We start from the raw sequence: 16,317 nt of genomic DNA, 5'->3' as shown, positions 1-16,317 counted from the left end.
TTTGTTGTTTTGTATCTAGTGGGTTTTTCCACCTGTTATCCTGGGTTTTTCTGACGGCAAATGACTACAGCTTCACACATTCTGCATGTGGTCTTGTATTGTGGCGACCGTGGCCGTTGCCACGGTGTTCAGGGTGCCTGAACACGGTGTGATACTGTGTGATAGTGAGTTATTATTCCCGACACCGTCACCGAGAAGGACATGTTCGTTTGTTGGGTGCGCTGTTTGCCGTGTATGATGTTGGTTATGACTAAAGGCAACTCTCGGAGTCGTGCGGTGATAGGGGCGCGAGAGTTGTCTAACTGCTGAAGCTGGGATCCCGTCTCGTCCTTCCCGCGCTGCTCGCCACATTGGTGTCAGAAGCACTGTCGACTCCAGTGCTCTGGTCAGGGACTGAAGGTCTCGCTGGTCCGCTTGGTCCAGGTCGAGCAGCATCCACGCTGCCGTGCCCCCCAAGGCCAGCGCAGGGTGGACGACGGCCTCCTCGGCACCCCTGCCGTTGTGCCACTCAGCAAGACGGAACTGAGCCAGGTATGGCTCCAGTGCCGTTGCCCCGGAGAACTTCGGCAGCCTAACCGCTGTCCTTTTCACCAGGGGGATAGGCAGCTGCTGGTTCTCCGGCCCTTCCGGTCGTGGCCACAGGGGGGCGCTGCACTCCCATAGCGCAGGGTGCGTCGTTCTCCTTGGGCTTTGACCGTCCTCGAACAATGATGTGGGATGGTTCATGAACATTCACGAACATTCGCGCTCATTCATTGAGCGTCACAAGACGAAATAACATTTAACAGATAACACTTATTTTACAAATTACAATTATTAGCGATGCTAACTTTTTATTTGTATTGTATTTAATTGTTTAATCACACTTAGCTAGTAAACTGAGTGTATAAGCACAAGCTAGCTAGACTATGATACACTTTAAACACACTTGTTAAATTCAATACAATACAAATATAAAGTAAAAAGAAGTGTTATCTGTATTATGTTATTTCGTCTTTGGCAACATGAGCGCGAATGTTTTTTGAAACCTGCCTGGCAACGGACAATCGCGTAGAACGATGACGTTATGTTTCGAACGCAGATTACAATTTTCGCCCCGGTACAATTTTGGTGTGACAGCGCAAGAGGTTCAACTTGTGATGGTCCTAGCCCCCCCAGGATCCCTTGCGGCACCCTGAACTCGGCGACCACGCACACGGTCGCCACAATACGTTTCCGGTAATGTTTTGATTTCGCTCACATCTCCGATATTAAATCGAATTGATACACCAAAACACGAAGATAATCAGGACCAACCTGCTATTGGTCCAGTAGATGTGTGTTCACGTTGCTCTTCTTCAGCTCCTGAACTCAAACCTCTGAACATGCATCGTTCTTGTTGCCATAGTGATTTCTTTGTCTAGAATCCCAAAATATTCTTGGAGCCATCATGCACCTCTAACCATCAACCATCTGCAAAGAAATATAATCAACTACAGTATTCAAATATCTGTTTCATCAAATTAACACAAAAAGGCCCCTTCTTAAAATCTTTTTTTATTAGAAATAATTTAAAAAAAAAAGTCAATCTGTCCCCTATTAGCAGAGGCGGACAGAGTACACAGCTTCCTTACTTGAGTAAAAGTACAGATACCCCTTGCTACATTTTACTCAAGTACAAGTAAAAGTACTACAGTCAGATGTCTACTTAGGTAAAAGTACTGAAGTACTTGTTTTTAAAAGTACTTGAGTATCAAGAGTACAAGAGTATGTTTTCTAAATATTGCATTACTACTGCCACAGTGCTTACATTTATGTATAGAAACGTCCTACATGGAGTTATGAAAAATGTTAACACCTTGGAGAATGTTAAAGGAATTGAAAGTAAAATCAAGTAATTTTCATCTTTTTACCATGGCAATAGCACAATAGTATACTTAAGCAATAGATCACGCCAGGCTGTGGTATGTGCTCATTATACCACTGTTAAGGGGCGTTGTCCGGCCCCGACGCGCAGCGGAGGGCCGGCGACCCCCTTCACAGTGGTATAATGAGCACATGCCACTGACTGAAGTGATCTATTGCTTTTATACAACGGTTACTGTTATGGCGAAACGAAAGTCATAGACACACTACATTTAAAAAGAAACCAAGAAAGTCAAAGTAGCCGTTTTGTTAAAGACTACCAAAAAGTAGTCCCTCCTGGCTGCCGCTATGCATCGACGGTCGCTATGCAACACACTTTAGCGTCCCTCCGAGAGAAGGCTCCGATAGAGCGGTTCGCCGGCAATTTATCCTATGGAGCAGTTCACTCGCCGTGTGCTTAAGCTTTCGTTAGTCTCTCCATCGCCTTGCTCACTTCCGGAGTAACAACATTTACACCCTCTCCATCATCCAACACATGTTTTACTTTGTAACTGTTTCTACTTCCAGGCGCGGAGTGATATGCAAACTTTCACAAAATGATCGGGCGTCATAGCAGTTATGTATATGCTCATTATACAACAGTTGGGAACCAATCAGATCGCTGGATTTAGGTCCCCCGTTGTATAAAGTATAACAGTATACTCAAGAACATAAAAACAATTGCTCAGCTTACATAAATATTAGAGCTGTCAGTTAAACGTGTTATTAACGGCGTTAACGCAAACCAAATTTAACGGCGTTAAATTTTTTATCGCGCGATTATCGCAATTATTTTATAAAAAAAAAAATATATATATATTTTTTTTTTTTTTTGGCTCAAAACAAAGAAGCAGTAGCCTGACTGCTATGTTCAAATGACATTTGTTCAAAGCAGTCGTTTAATTGCACTATAGGCTCTTTTTTTGTATCGTCCTGTTTTGATCAGTGTATATACCAATGTTGTTATCAATAAAAAATCATTTGCACAAGGCAAGCCGATGCACTTCACCATGTTGATAAGAGAATTAAAATGAGAAGAATTATGGGACAAAAAAATCAAGGGATATTTAGCATAGAAAAATAATTTGCGATTAATCGCGATTAATTAGAGTTAACTATGACATTGATGCGATTAATCACGATTAAATATTTTAATCGCTTGACAGCTCTAATAAATATGCAATATCAGAAAAGAAAATTCAGCTAACAATTCTATGTATGTGTGAGTTTCTCCGTTTTTTTATCAATCAAATCAACAATCGTCTCTCATCTAATTCTGACCATGGAGTTGGCTTTGGCGGAAAGCAAAGGTGATTGCTGATAGGCTGAAGGCTGTCCTAATCCGTTTGAGAGGGAATCACGTTTGAGAGGGAAACAACAAATTGAGGGTTTCCGTGATTTTTCTTTTCTCCTTTTATTTTTTATTTTTCAGAAGGAGTAACGGGTACTCACGGTTATGGATAGAAATGTAACGGAGTAAAGAGTAAAATATTTGCCTCTCAAATGTACTTGAGTAAAGTCATGAGTACTCCCAAAAAATGATACTCGAGTAAAGTACAGATCCCTCAAAATTGTACTTAAGTACTGTACTCAAGTAAATGTACTCCGTTACTGTCCGGCTCTGCCTATTAGTCATTGAGACCTTACGGATAATTCATTCATTCAAACTTCATCTGATCTAACTTCCAACATTCAGTCCAAGAAATAAAACAATCCGGCTCACAGAACCATATTGAACGGAGAGGTACATTTGAACTCAAGATAACTCGCACTACTTGATTATTTTGTCCCTTCGTTAAATTGATTTTCATAGTGTTCTCTCCGAACTGTGATATGCTTGTGATTTTTTTGTAATCAAAGTTTTTCGAATGTTTCCTTTTGAAGAATCCATGTTAACAATGTGCACAATAACACAATAATCAACATAAACAGCTCAATAAGGCACATTATTAATCCCAGAGATGCATGGTCACCACTTCCTGGTGATGCGGTCGCGTTGCCGTGGCTACAGCTCCGGGTGCCCCGATTGGCCGTTCTTCTTCTGGGCGGCGCTCAGCTTCTCCGGGATGGTTTTGGTGAAGAAGGCGTACACGTCGCTGGCCAGGTGCTGCTGCACCTCCTGCTTCATGTCGATGGACAGGTAGTTCTCCTGGGGCCCGTACTGCGGCCAGGGGACCAGATCGGGGCCGCCAGGACTCCTGGACACAGGGGGACGGACGGACGGACGGATGGGGGGGGGGGGGGACACCTCAGTCCACGTCACTTGAAATGGCGATTGACATGAATATAGCTAAAGTTGTTTTCATTTGAAATTGCGAGTTGAAGTAGTGTGGAATGGAATTGTATGGAATTGTATACGGGATAAAGCACGTTTTCTAGAATTGATAATGTAAAAGAATAGATGGTAAAACATGGTTACAAAGCAACAAAATATCATTAGTTAAACAACTAGCAAATTGAGTTGAAACAAAGCATATTTTCAATGCAGGCCTATTCTGTTAAATCAAAATGTCTCGGACTGTAGACATGACAAAGTCCTCCTCTAAGTGAAGGAGACATTGGGTGTTTTCATGGAGAAGCTTGGAGGTGTTGTTCCTACCCTGTGCGGGCGAAGTTCCCCCAGTAGGACATCAGCAGTTTGGACAGCTGCAGCTCCTCTGCTGTGCAGGCACCTACGGGTGCAGTAGGATGGCCAGAGGCACAGGTTCACCTGGATTCTGTATAGCCTACCCCCTTTCCCCCCACCACCCCTTCTTCTTACCCTCCCCCTCAAAACACCTGTTTTATGCACTTACTGTATGGTTGTACTTCCTGGCACTTAATGAACGCACTTATTGTACGTTTTACGTCCTGGCAGTTTAAAATAGTACTTGGAATCGTGTAGCATCTTATCCAAGCTATCTATGTTGTTTACATGTAATGGGTTAACCTAGAGATTGTTAGTTCTTGGTACCTGGTTCTATGAATGTCCTTACTGCACTGACAGAGATATATTGTTTGTCTGAATTGTCTGAAATGTACTCACTTCGCTGGAATTAGGTTGCTTTGGATAAAAGCGTCTGCTAAATGTAATGTAAATGAAGGGGGGGGGATTCACATCCCCCCCCACCAAGATGGCCGCTCAACTGCCAAAGTTCATCAATACTTATTTTGTTAGATTATTTCTAGAACCTTCCGAATGGCGGCCTACTCACCGGTCAGCTGGTCGTGGGTGGTGGTGAAGCAGAATCCCATCACCAGGAAGATCTCATCCCCGTGGTCGGCACCCACGAAGCTGGGCCGCTTCTCCTTGAGGAACTGGGGGGCATGATGGTACTGGTACAGGTAGACTGGGGCCCCAGCATCTGAGACGGAAACACACAGGGAGGGAGGGACAACATGTGAGCAGAAAATAACATAACATCTGAAATGGACACACACAGGTTGGGACAACATGTGAGCAGATAATGACATAACATCTGAGAAACACACACACATGTGAAAAGATAATAACATTACATCTGAGACACACACACATGTGAGCAGATAATAACATACCATCTGAGCAGATAATACAAAGATAACAGAGCAGATAGGATGTGTCACAGCAATACTGTACCAACAGCGACATATTGTTACTTCTCTTTCTTCGGATTAATGTAGCTTTGGATAAAAGTGTCTGTTAAATGCCCTACAAGTAAATGTTGATTAAAATGTAATTGTGACGGTAAATGTAAATGTCACAGTAGAAAGTCGAGACAGTTGAAGAGTTAAGAAGATAAATCAGTAATAGGAAGAACAAAATTAAGTAAACAGCAATGTAAATGCAAAAGAACGTAGTCCTCTTCACGCTGACCTCTGTGGGCTTTGGCTGTGGTGATGCCTGGGACGGTGAAAATCATGTCTCCTAGCAGCTTGGTGAAACCCTTTCGGATTTCATTCCGATCCTCAGTTGTTCCTAAGTATTCCTCCTCCAAAATGTCCAGTAGGGGTTTATCTTTGGGCTGGAAAACACACACCAGAGATCCCTTTTATATTCCAATATCATATCCACAATGGAACCACCACCCAGGACTGAAGCTTAGATTATTAGACAATCGATTGCTTTCACAACTGTAATCTTTTTTTCTGCGTTTACACTGTATCCATCATGGTTGTATAATAACAAGTTATCGCTACAATTATGAGCTAGGAGCTAACATGGCTAGCTATCATATCAACAGTAAACAAAGCACAGAGATGCAGCTTTTCTTTCTCCAGTGCATCCCAGTTCTTCCCAGTGCCAAGCTAGCAAGCAAACTGGGTGGAACACTCCCAGTATGGCCACTCACCTCCGGGTGGAATACTCCCATGATGGCCATGGTCTGCTCTCTGTCCATCCCCTCGGTCCAGTTCGGGGGGCAAAACATCTAAACAAAGAGACAAAATGGCCGGTTGCCCATCGTTATTCTCTCTTCTCTTTCAGTCTACATTTGATTTTATACATCATTTTTTATTCATTACGTAGTTGAGGAATTGAAATGCCCAGAATATTCTGCTATAGAATAACTAGCACCAACTTATTTGTATATGTTGATTTAGTGCTAATTAACTGATTTAATTAGTTAATTAATTTAATAAAAAGAAAAAAACGTGGATACCAGTGCAACCCTAAAACACACAAATTAAGCCCTACAACTTTGATAAATCCAACCCCAGGACGTCAGACCACGCCTCCTCCGTTACACACAAACGGTCGTGGACTCACAGAAGGCAGCAGCCAGCCGCCCTCATCGTTGTTGATCCCCATCATGAAGGGGATCGGGAGGATCTGGTGGTCCCGGTAGATCTTGTTCACTTTGTCTGTCAGGAAGAGTCCATCCACAGTCACCGGGAACCTCAGCGTCGGGTCCTGGAGGAGAACGGGATGTTAGGAGTCTGCAGCCAGGGTTGGCAGATTTGGTGGGGGATCTGGCCCAATCTGGCAACACTGCCCTTGGGGTTGGCAGATTGGAAGGGAAATCTGGCCCAATCTGGCAACACTGCCCTTGGGGTTGCCAGATTGGAAGGGAAATCTGGCCCAATCTGTTAACACTGCCAAAGGGCAGTCAGACAGGCGTTACTTAGGCCCCGTCCACACGAAGCCGAAACGGGCGAAACCGTTACGGTTTCGATCTATCCGGTTTCGAAGTATCTCCGTAAAGACGAAGCCAAGCGAAACCGGATAGATCTGTAGAAACGCTGTAGTAAACATTCCAGGCCCATAAGGGGCGCTGCTTCTGGTACACAAATCCAGAAGAAGAAGAGGCGAGCATGCGCATAAGGCTGCCCCCCGAACCACTAGCAACACAAACAAACAGCTCTTCTACGATGGCAAACTAGATTCTCAATAAATAATGGCTTAGCAACCCAACAAGGGACATGATATGCTGCAGAACGATTACAAGCTTGTAGTCCGCCATCATCTTTTTTGTTGTGATTTCTGAGACTCCGCGGGCTTAAGAGCCATTGGCTAGAAGGTCGAGGGGTGGGGCGATGACGTCATGGTTTGCGGTTTCAGTCGGTTTCAGGCGTCCACACGAAACCAAAACGAAACCGGATAGATTTGAAACCACCTCCGAGGGTGGTTTCAGAAGTTTGCGGTTTCGGTCAGCGGATTCGCCGGCTTCGTGTGGACGGAAGGCCGAACCGTACAAGACCTTTGCGGTTTCGCCATGAAATCGGCTTCGTGTGGACGGGGCCTTAGTCCTGTTCACACTGTGTTTCACCGTGTGCCAGTAGATCAATCCTGAACCAAAGTGTTTAAACCTTTCAGGACTCACAGTCATTAGAGCCAGGAATGCATTGGAGTCCATGTTCTTCAAACATCTGGTAATCGTCTCAGGGCTGGCGTCACAGCCTAATTTATTGGCTACCATCTAGTTATGAAAAAGAGTAGGCAGCTGTTGAATATACAAGTATGCTGTATACTGTACACAGACACACACACAGACACACACACACACACACACACACACACAAACACATAGACATACACACATTAAAGGTGATGTAGGTAAGTTAGCCTTTTTCAATTGAGCTAAACCTACAAAACGTACATACTGCACCTTTAACCTGATTAGTTTCCCTGTATGCATAAGACGTACCTGGGTCATTAGCGGTGATTGGTCGGACACCAGGTTTTTCAACGCCGCGGTGCCACTCTGTGCGATGGCGTGCTTGAACAGCCCGGCGGACATCGGAGAGATCGTCTAGAGGCCGCAGGGCAGAGACAAAACATCCATGTCAGACCAGTCGCACACTGAACCCATCACCACCAACACAACAACCCCCACATGGGCAGTCTGGGGCGGCCGGCCACATGAAGACCCACCTTTTTAAGATCGCTTTCACCACAAAACCTCCTTCCCTTCCCTCCCCTTTCTCTTTATTATTTTTTTTTAAATATTTTTACTTACATACGTTCTCATTAAATTCTTATCATGTTTTGTTCACTCAGCAAAGGTGAACAAAAGGTGAGTATTTAGAAAAGCGCTATCAAAATCGAAGGTTTTATTATTACAATTATGATTCCGACGGTTGTTAGCGACCGTGTTGAACCGGTGCTCGCCCACATGGGTTAGCCCTGAAGCCTGGGGGGGGGGTGGGGTCAGCATGATCCACCCGACCGTACTCTGTTCACATCATCCTCAAACCACGGCGTGAGCTGGTGCGTGTAGGTAGGTGGAGGAGCTCTGACCAGCAGCGAGACGCTGATGCCCCCCGCGGACTCCCCGAAGATGGTGACCAGGCCGGGGTCTCCTCCGAAGGCCCGGATGTTCTGCTGGACCCAGCGCAGCGCCTCCACCTGGTCCAGCAGGCCCAGGTTCCCGGGGACGGCCCCGTCTCCGGTGCTAGGGGAGGGACCGACACAGGCTGCTGATGACACACCTGACAGACTCCGCTGGACTATACTCGTCTTTGATTTGACTCCATCAGGGCGACCGGGCGTTAGCTCACTGAGTCCAGAGATGTGGGAACACACCGTTTAGTTGAGCTACGTTAGTGGTTCTGCTACGCTCCTAACCCTTATTGGCAGCCAAATAGGTAACATCTTGTTGTTTTTACCGCTACAAAGCCTTGATTACATTTGTTTCTATTTTTGCACTCGGTTCTATGAACAGCCGTATTGTGCCGACAGTGATATATCGTTTTTTCTCTTTCATCTGACAAATGTACTTGCTCCAAGTCACTTGGGATAAAAGCCTCTGTTAAAAGGTCAATGTAAATGTATTTATATTTGAGTTATGGATTTTCCTGATTTTCCCTCACGGTATCCCTTAAGTCCTAACATTGGGGAGTCTCCGTTCAGTCCGTCTCCTGATCTCCTGACCTCTGACCTCTGACCTCACCTGAGGAAGCCCAGCAGCCCCAGGCGGTACTGGAGGACAACCACCACCACGTCCTGGTAGGCCGCCAGTGCCGAGCCGTCGTAGATTGTGGCCGCGCCGCTGGTGAAGCCCCCGCCATGGATCCACACCATCACCTACAGAGGGACCCCCAACACACACCACATCAACCAGTCAGCCCCCACCACACTAACCAGTCAGCACCCACCACATCAAGCAGTCAGCCCCCACCACACTAACCAGTCAGCCCCCACCACCCTAACCAGTCAGCCCCCACCACCCTAACCAGTCAGCCCCCACCACACTAACCAGTCAGCCCCCACCACATCAACCAGTCAGCCCCCACCACCCTAACCAGTCAGCCCCCACCACACTAACCAGTCAGCCCCCACCACACTAACCAGTCAGCCCCCACCAGACTAACCAGTCAGCCCCCACCACACTAACCAGTCAGCCCCCACCACACTAACCAGTCAGCCCCCACCACACTAACTAGTCAGCCCCCACCAGACTAACCAGTCAGCCCCCGACACACTAACCAGTCAGCCCCCACCACACTAACCAGTCAGCCCCCACCACACTAACCAGTCAGCCCCCACCATACTAACCAGTCAGCCCCCACCACACCCACCAGACCTGTAGCTCTACTTTGAGATCAGTGTCAACCCCCTGCGCCCCCTTTGGGTCAAAGCTGCCCCTACAAGGGCAGGGCTGGGTCTCAGAGTCACAATGACCTAACTGACCACCCCTGAGCCCTGAGGCTGGGGTTAGATAAGCAGGTTGTCACCCTCCTTCAGTGGCACCCTTCAGTGCACCCTTCAGTGGCACCCTTTGGGTGGATGCTGGCCCTCTACTGCCTTACTCTTTCACATGGGCACTTTGCTTGATCTAATTCTTTCATCACATATCCTTGCAGGTAAACCAACTGTCCCTAGACATTTCAGGCATGCAAACTAGTCACCTTTCGGCGAAATTCGCCGTTTTGAAGACAAAATTGACCACTTGTGTGATTCGTGGAGATCCGTTGAGAAAACATTTTTTTGGGGGGGGGGGGGGGGTCCTTGTAGCGCCTGCTAATACATTCTCAATGGAGAGGCGAGCGGACAGAGAGAAGGCGCAGCATTCTGTCAGGCGGAACGACAAGTGGGCGCACTCCCGTGGAACTGTCTTCCGTGCTCGTCGAACGCATGCGCGCGCTCGTGAAGCCGCGTGGCCAACCGACAGCGCGACCGGAAAGTCGCCTACCATCTGAAACGGCCAAGCGTGAGCCCAGCGGAGCCTTTAAATGCCTCGTTTCCACCGAGCGTTTCCACCGCCGACAGTACCCATGGTAGGCCGGATGTCGATCGCCGCGGCAGCTACGTAAACATCCCGAAGGTGAACGACGAGAACTTATTCCCAAAACAAACATAACAAAAATATGGTCACGTAAATAAAATATACAAACGAACAGAGCTTCGTCTCCCCGCGACCTTATATTATCTAAAACGTTCTCATCGATTCAGCCAATGGGAGTGAAGGGTAAACAAATGATAAGGCACCACCACACAAGTTAAGTAACGATCGCTGTAGGCTTCAATATCATGCAAGCACTTTGTTTTCTTTTTATTTTGTTCTACATCACAATTGCATGCTTTAATAAAGTATTGTCTTCTTTAATAGGTCCATGCTCCACCTCCTTGTTCGCCCAAGCTAACGTTTTACGCGACACGTCCATTGTCCAGAATAATACCTCGCGGTTTGTTTTTATCCCCATGTCACGCCCACTTTTGGCAGTGGAAACGCGAACCGTGCCGCAACTTTGCGAACCGAACCGAACGCACCCTCAGGTGGAAACGCGCCGAAAGAGAATTTTTCAGCGGGGTCACCAGTTGTGGTGATACATACTAGTCGATATAGGTGAGAGAAGCGGGCCCTTGAGACACTGGTCCAGGCCAAGAAGAAAAATAAATAATGGCATACTCCTATTGCCCTGTCCTCCCACCTCTTTTTATTCTTCTCAATATTCTTTCTTAATTTTGTAATAAGTTATGTACCTATTGGGGCTGCCCTTGCACATAATAAATTAATGCTTTGTTCGTAATTGTGCGCAGTCCTGTAATTTTTTTTTAGCTTGTGACTAACCCTAATACATTAAAAAATGTAAAAGAAAACTCCCCGGAGTATAAACCTGGAACCCTATAGCGGGTCTGTGTTTTTCTCAGCTCACGCATCATTCTCACCTTTTTCACCCCGAGCCAGTTTGCATGCCTGACATTTGTTTCACCTTGTTTATTTCAAATAAATTACCTTTATGATTTAAAACTGTATTCTGTTTGACTCCCTTTATTATGTGATGACGTACGACTCCACCGTCACAGATCAAACACTTAAAATGGTACCTAGCATGGCCATTAGTGAGCATTCAAATCAGATAAACCACATTGGAGACGTGGTCTGGGTACAGCATGGACCTGTCCTCCCCCAGGACCCTTAGACGTGGTCGGGGTACAGCATGGACCTGTCCTCCCCCAGGACCCTTAGACGTGGTCGGGGTACAGCATGGACCTGTCCTCCCCCAGGACCCTTAGACGTGGTCGGGGTACAGCATGGACCTGTCCTCCCCCAGGACCCTTAGACGTGGTCGGGGTACAGCATGGACCTGTCCTCCCCCAGGACCCTTAGATGTGGTCTGGGTACAGCATGGACCTGTCCTCCCCCAGGACCCTTAACGGCAGGTCTGAGCCCGGGGCGGCGTGCGAGGGAGCGAAGACGTTGAGGTAGAGGCAGTCCTCAGACACGTCCGGGAGCTCCACCTTCATGGAGAGGAACGTCATCAGGCCTTCCAGGAGTTCTTTGCTCTGAAGGCACCTGTTGGAGAACACCGAGAGATTCATTCCTCATGCTCGGGGATAAGGCTTCGAGGTCAACTGAGGCCTAATTTGGTTTCTGACAAGATGACGAAATACAATACAGCTCGGACAAACTGGTGAAGCTTGTACGACTACTGCTCATTATGTATGAAGTATCGGTCAACGTTTCCAAATAACAAATATTAACCTCCTGATTTGAGGCCAATATTGTCACATTTCACATTTAATTTGGGGGCACTCCCGTTTGTGCCCGCTCACTCCTGTTACTAATCACTCCTCTTAGTGTATGCTCACTCCTGTTTGCTTGTCTGCTCACCCCTGTATGTGATCACTCCTGTGTGTGTGTGTGTGTGTGTGTGCTAACTCCTGTATGTGCTCCCTCCTGTGTGTGTGTTTGTGTGTGTGTGTGTGTGTGTGTGTGTGTGTGTGTGTGTGTGTGTGTGTGTGTGTTTGGATGCTATGGTGTTGTAGTATTGGTCATTCCAAATAAAGTAATCAAATGTGTGTGTGTGTGCTCACTCCCGTGTGTGTGTGTGTGCGTGTGTGTGTGTTTGAATGTGTGTGTGTGTGCTCACTCCCGTGTGTGTGTGTGCGTGTGAGTGTGTGTGTGAGTGCCTGCGTGTGTGTGTGTGTGTGCGTGTGTGTGTGTGTGTGAGTGTGTGTGTGTGTGTGCGTGCCTGCGTGTGTGTGTGTGTGTGTGTGCGTGTGCGTGTGTGTGTGTGCGTGCCTGCATGTGTGTGTGTGTGCGTGTGTGTGTCTGCGTGCTCACTCCTTACATGTCGGGCTCCTTGGTGGCCTCCCTCACGCCCTCCCACCCGTCCGCGGGCTGGGGGGCGCTGAACCTCAGCGGGCCCACGGGGGGCTTGGCGAAGGGGACGCCCATGAAGGCCTGGACGTCGGCCTCCTGACCTTTGACCCCGACGTACCGGCCCCTCAGGGCCCCCAGCGTCGCCTTCACCACGGGCCCTTGGAGCGAAGGCTGCCGGGGTTAGACTCAGAGCGCTTTCTACCAGCATCCAATGCGGAAGTGACAGACATTGCAGTAGCACCGGGTGGCCACTACGAGGTGGTACCAAAAGGGAGCAACTCTTCGTTTTCTCCCTTGTTAAACAGGCCGTTTTCACAGTCTTATTAAACCTATTTACAGCCTGGTCCTAAAAAACATTCTAATCAGTATGTTTTGTTCATATCACCATTACAACACTGAGGGGGGTGAATTCTTTTTTAGCAAGCTAGTTTTTTATTTTATTGGAGGTTAAAATGTATGAATAATTAGGGGCGCGGCCTGTTGAGTGACAGCTAGCCGCTGACTCTCACCTCCACTCGGAGGCTAGTTTTCCGGATTAGCATGCTATCTCCGTCATCTTGACCTCGACTGCGTTCATTCCTATTCTTCATTCCGGTGCCAGGATGCCTTGCTCTGCGGTCAACTGTATCAAACGATTGTTTAAAAACGAATGAGCTACGAGCTAATTCGGTGTACGTCACATAGATGAGCGTATCTCCCTCCCCTTGACGTCACATCAATGCCCTTTTGTGGTTAGAGGAAATGAGGCGGAGTCAAACTATGACAAGATGGCGACGCTCATAAACCAAGAGAATTGGATGCATTTGGAATAACTGAGGTCTGCCTCGGATGCTTCATCCATTTTATATATTATCTATGGTAAGTCTAGAACAGGGGTCGGCAACTGGCCCGCGGGCCGCCAGTTGCCGACCCCTGGTCTAGACTGACCATAGTGCAAACTGCAGATTGTCTCAATGGAGTCCAGCCTCTGCTTCAGCTGGTAGTGTGGTTTGCAGTAGAGGACGCCCTGTCTTTGTTAGAGGCCTAATACATGCGTGCCTCCTCTGATTGGGTTAGCGGTCACATGTTGATGGCACAGGGTGGCATGAAGTGGCTCAGGAGGTGAAGCGGGTTGGCTGGTAACCGGAAGGTTGCTAGTTCGATCCCTGGCTCCTCCTGAGCTGAGTGACGAGGTGTCCCTGAGCAAGACACCTCACCCTAACTACCGACTCCGCCGTCGGTGTGTGAATGTTAGCATGAATGGGCGAATATTAAGCAGCATTGTAAAGCGCTTTGAGTGGCCATTGGTTAGAACAGCGCTGTATAAATGCAATCCTTTTACCATTTGACACGCCTGTCCTCTGCTGTATGAACTGAAGGGGCCTTTAGAGCAGAACAAAGCCCTGCTGTCAGGGCTTATTGTTGGGCTGTTTGACCAGGTGGGGTCAGGTGTGGTGGAGCCTCCTCAACAGGTGCGTCTCATCTCCAGACCAATGGCAGTTCCTCTCTCAAGTGTTAATAGGAATGGGCTACAAGTCCCTGCAGTCCAAACTTCAAGGGAGAGCCCTAGCAGAGCTTATAGTGGTGTGAATCTATAATGAGGAGCATGTTGTCCATACTTGGGCTGGGTCTCTCCACAGAACTGCATCAGCGTATGCATTATGGGTAATTAGTCGTTTTCATTTTCTATTCCCATTAGACTTAGGAATGACCTATGAATCAGTTATAACAATAAAATAGCACGTATATTGTTTCACAATTCCTTCTTTTAATTGGTTTATTATAAAACTTTAGTTAGTTTAACGCTTGACCAACTTACTAACTTGAGTGCTCTACAATCTGACCTGCAGCAGCAACAAGCGACCAGGACTCAGTCACCCATTAATACCTCCTCGTCGCGCTACTGTCAACGCAACGGAGAGAACCGTTCGTGACCATATTTAAGTCTTATCTTATCTACTTGTATTGAATGGTAAATAAGTGACAAACTCTGCAATAGTGCGACTTCGAAATGGCTTTGGACATGCCGCGCCGGAGCCACTCTCTGTCAGCTCGTCTGCGGATTGCTAGCCTTTCCCATGTTCTCACGTCTGATCTTTCAAGGCGAGATGGTTCGTTGAATTGTTATTGCACTTTTGTAAATGCAAACGTCTCTGGATAATGCATGAATAAGAATATAACATGCATATGGTGGTAAAACCTGCGTCCACGCACAGCATGGTCCGTTTGCGTTTGGTAATATAATAAGCTCATTTTGCGTTCAGGGTGGTGGATTTGAGTCATTTATCAGGAAGTATTTTTCTTAAAGTAAGCCTATTGCATAATCAGCGGTATATAGGGTAAGGGTCGGCAGATTGAAAGCGAAATATTCCTATTGGTATGATTATCATAATTCAAATTGTATCAAAACATTAAACAGAGGCTGATAAATAAATCATAATAAATATTAAGGATCCATGATGATCACGGAAACCCTGGATTGTGAATCGCTTGTCCTTCGCTGGTATTTTATATTCACTCAATCAAATCAAATCAAATGTCGCTGACTTACCTTGAGTTTCTGCACACGCAGAAAGACAAAACAACGCGCACGAGAGCGCGACTGTCACTGCGTTAACACAGAGCACCATCATGCAGCTTGCAGGATCCTTCTCTCTGGGGGGTCTGGTCTGAGGTTCTCAGTGGGTTCCCAGGCGACTGACAGCGAAGGATCAGTTGCACAATTTACTCCACTCAAGGACAGACGATCTCTTTGATTAGCGGTGTCAGCGGCCCATCGGTCAATGTCCGCTGATCAGACAACATCCATTTATTGTGACGTCCTACGAGGCGAAATCACAAGTCCATTTATGTCCCACTCCTAGCCTGCCTCTGATTGGCCAAGTTGTTGCAACATGTGCTTTTAGTTTAAACGCTGCCCAAGTGCTTTGCGGCAGAGACATTGGGTGTTGTCTCAATGGGTGGGTTTAGTGTTACAATAGTGAGTTATTATTACCGACACCGACGGTTATGTTAATTAGTTATGTTGATTGTGTTTTGGTGTGTCATGTGTGCGTCGAATAAAGGCAACTCTCGGAGTCGTTTAGGGCGAGAGTTGTATAATTGCTGGACCTGGGCTCCCGTCTCGTCCTTCCCGTGCTGCTTGCCACAGTATTATGCCACATCCCCTCTCTGCACTGTAAGACTTTGATGTAGGCCTAAATTGACTGCGAAATTCTGACTGTGTATTTAACTGTAGGCTATATATTACACAGTAATATTACTGTAAACAAATAGTACCGTACTGGTGAAACTGCTTCAAGTATTCAATTGTAATTTTACAGTGAAAAGTTTTACAGTGTGTCCAGTTGGGCCTAGTGCCGTCTCCTCCTGTCTGCTCCGTGATGTAGGCCTATGAAACAAACCATTTTGTGCACTTCAACCACAAGACCCGTAGCCTGATCGTGTG

The 16,317-nt window shown here is 46.9% G+C and overlaps 1 protein-coding gene across 2 annotated transcripts; it reads right to left on the bottom strand.

The window, feature by feature from the left end:
* Window positions 1–3,536: 3,536 nt before the first annotated feature.
* On the bottom strand, window positions 3,537–15,712 carry LOC115551024 (liver carboxylesterase 2). Of its 2 annotated transcripts, XM_030366519.1 has the most exons (14): window positions 15,421–15,712; window positions 12,859–13,048; window positions 11,942–12,080; window positions 9,234–9,367; window positions 8,582–8,735; window positions 7,989–8,093; window positions 7,665–7,760; window positions 6,611–6,754; window positions 6,224–6,272; window positions 6,163–6,189; window positions 5,720–5,869; window positions 5,079–5,228; window positions 4,484–4,556; window positions 3,537–4,082 (listed from the first exon to the last, which is right to left on the bottom strand). In XM_030366519.1, the coding sequence occupies exons 1-14, from the start codon at window positions 15,500–15,502 to the stop codon at window positions 3,890–3,892; spliced, it is 1,686 nt and encodes a 561-aa protein (XP_030222379.1). In that variant the 5' UTR covers window positions 15,503–15,712; the 3' UTR covers window positions 3,537–3,889. The 2 variants fall into 2 exon arrangements, with proteins under 2 accessions (XP_030222379.1, XP_030222369.1); XM_030366509.1 differs by lacking the exon at window positions 6,163–6,189 and having other exon boundaries at window positions 5,720–5,867; window positions 6,195–6,272; window positions 15,421–15,711.
* Between the last annotated feature and the right edge of the window lie 605 nt (window positions 15,713–16,317).

Source organism: Gadus morhua, chromosome 1 (assembly GCF_902167405.1).
Source record: "Gadus morhua chromosome 1, gadMor3.0, whole genome shotgun sequence".
Classification (NCBI taxonomy): Eukaryota; Metazoa; Chordata; class Actinopteri; order Gadiformes; family Gadidae; genus Gadus; species Gadus morhua.
The sequence above is the reverse complement of the archived record's forward strand: the minus strand, read 5'-3'. Positions and strand labels throughout refer to the sequence as shown.

Excerpts from the sequence above, each read along its gene's own strand:
- LOC115551024 (XM_030366519.1), bottom strand. The coding sequence starts at position 15,502 with ATGATGGTGCTCTGTGTTAACGCAGTGACAGTCGCGCTCTCGTGCGCG. Across the intron at positions 5,229-5,719 it reads CACAGCCAAAGCCCACAGAG|ATGCTGGGGCCCCAGTCTAC; the intron begins GTCAGCGTGAAG and ends TTTCCGTCTCAG. Across the intron at positions 4,557-5,078 it reads CACCCACGACCAGCTGACCG|GTGCCTGCACAGCAGAGGAG; the intron begins GTGAGTAGGCCG and ends CTGCACCCGTAG.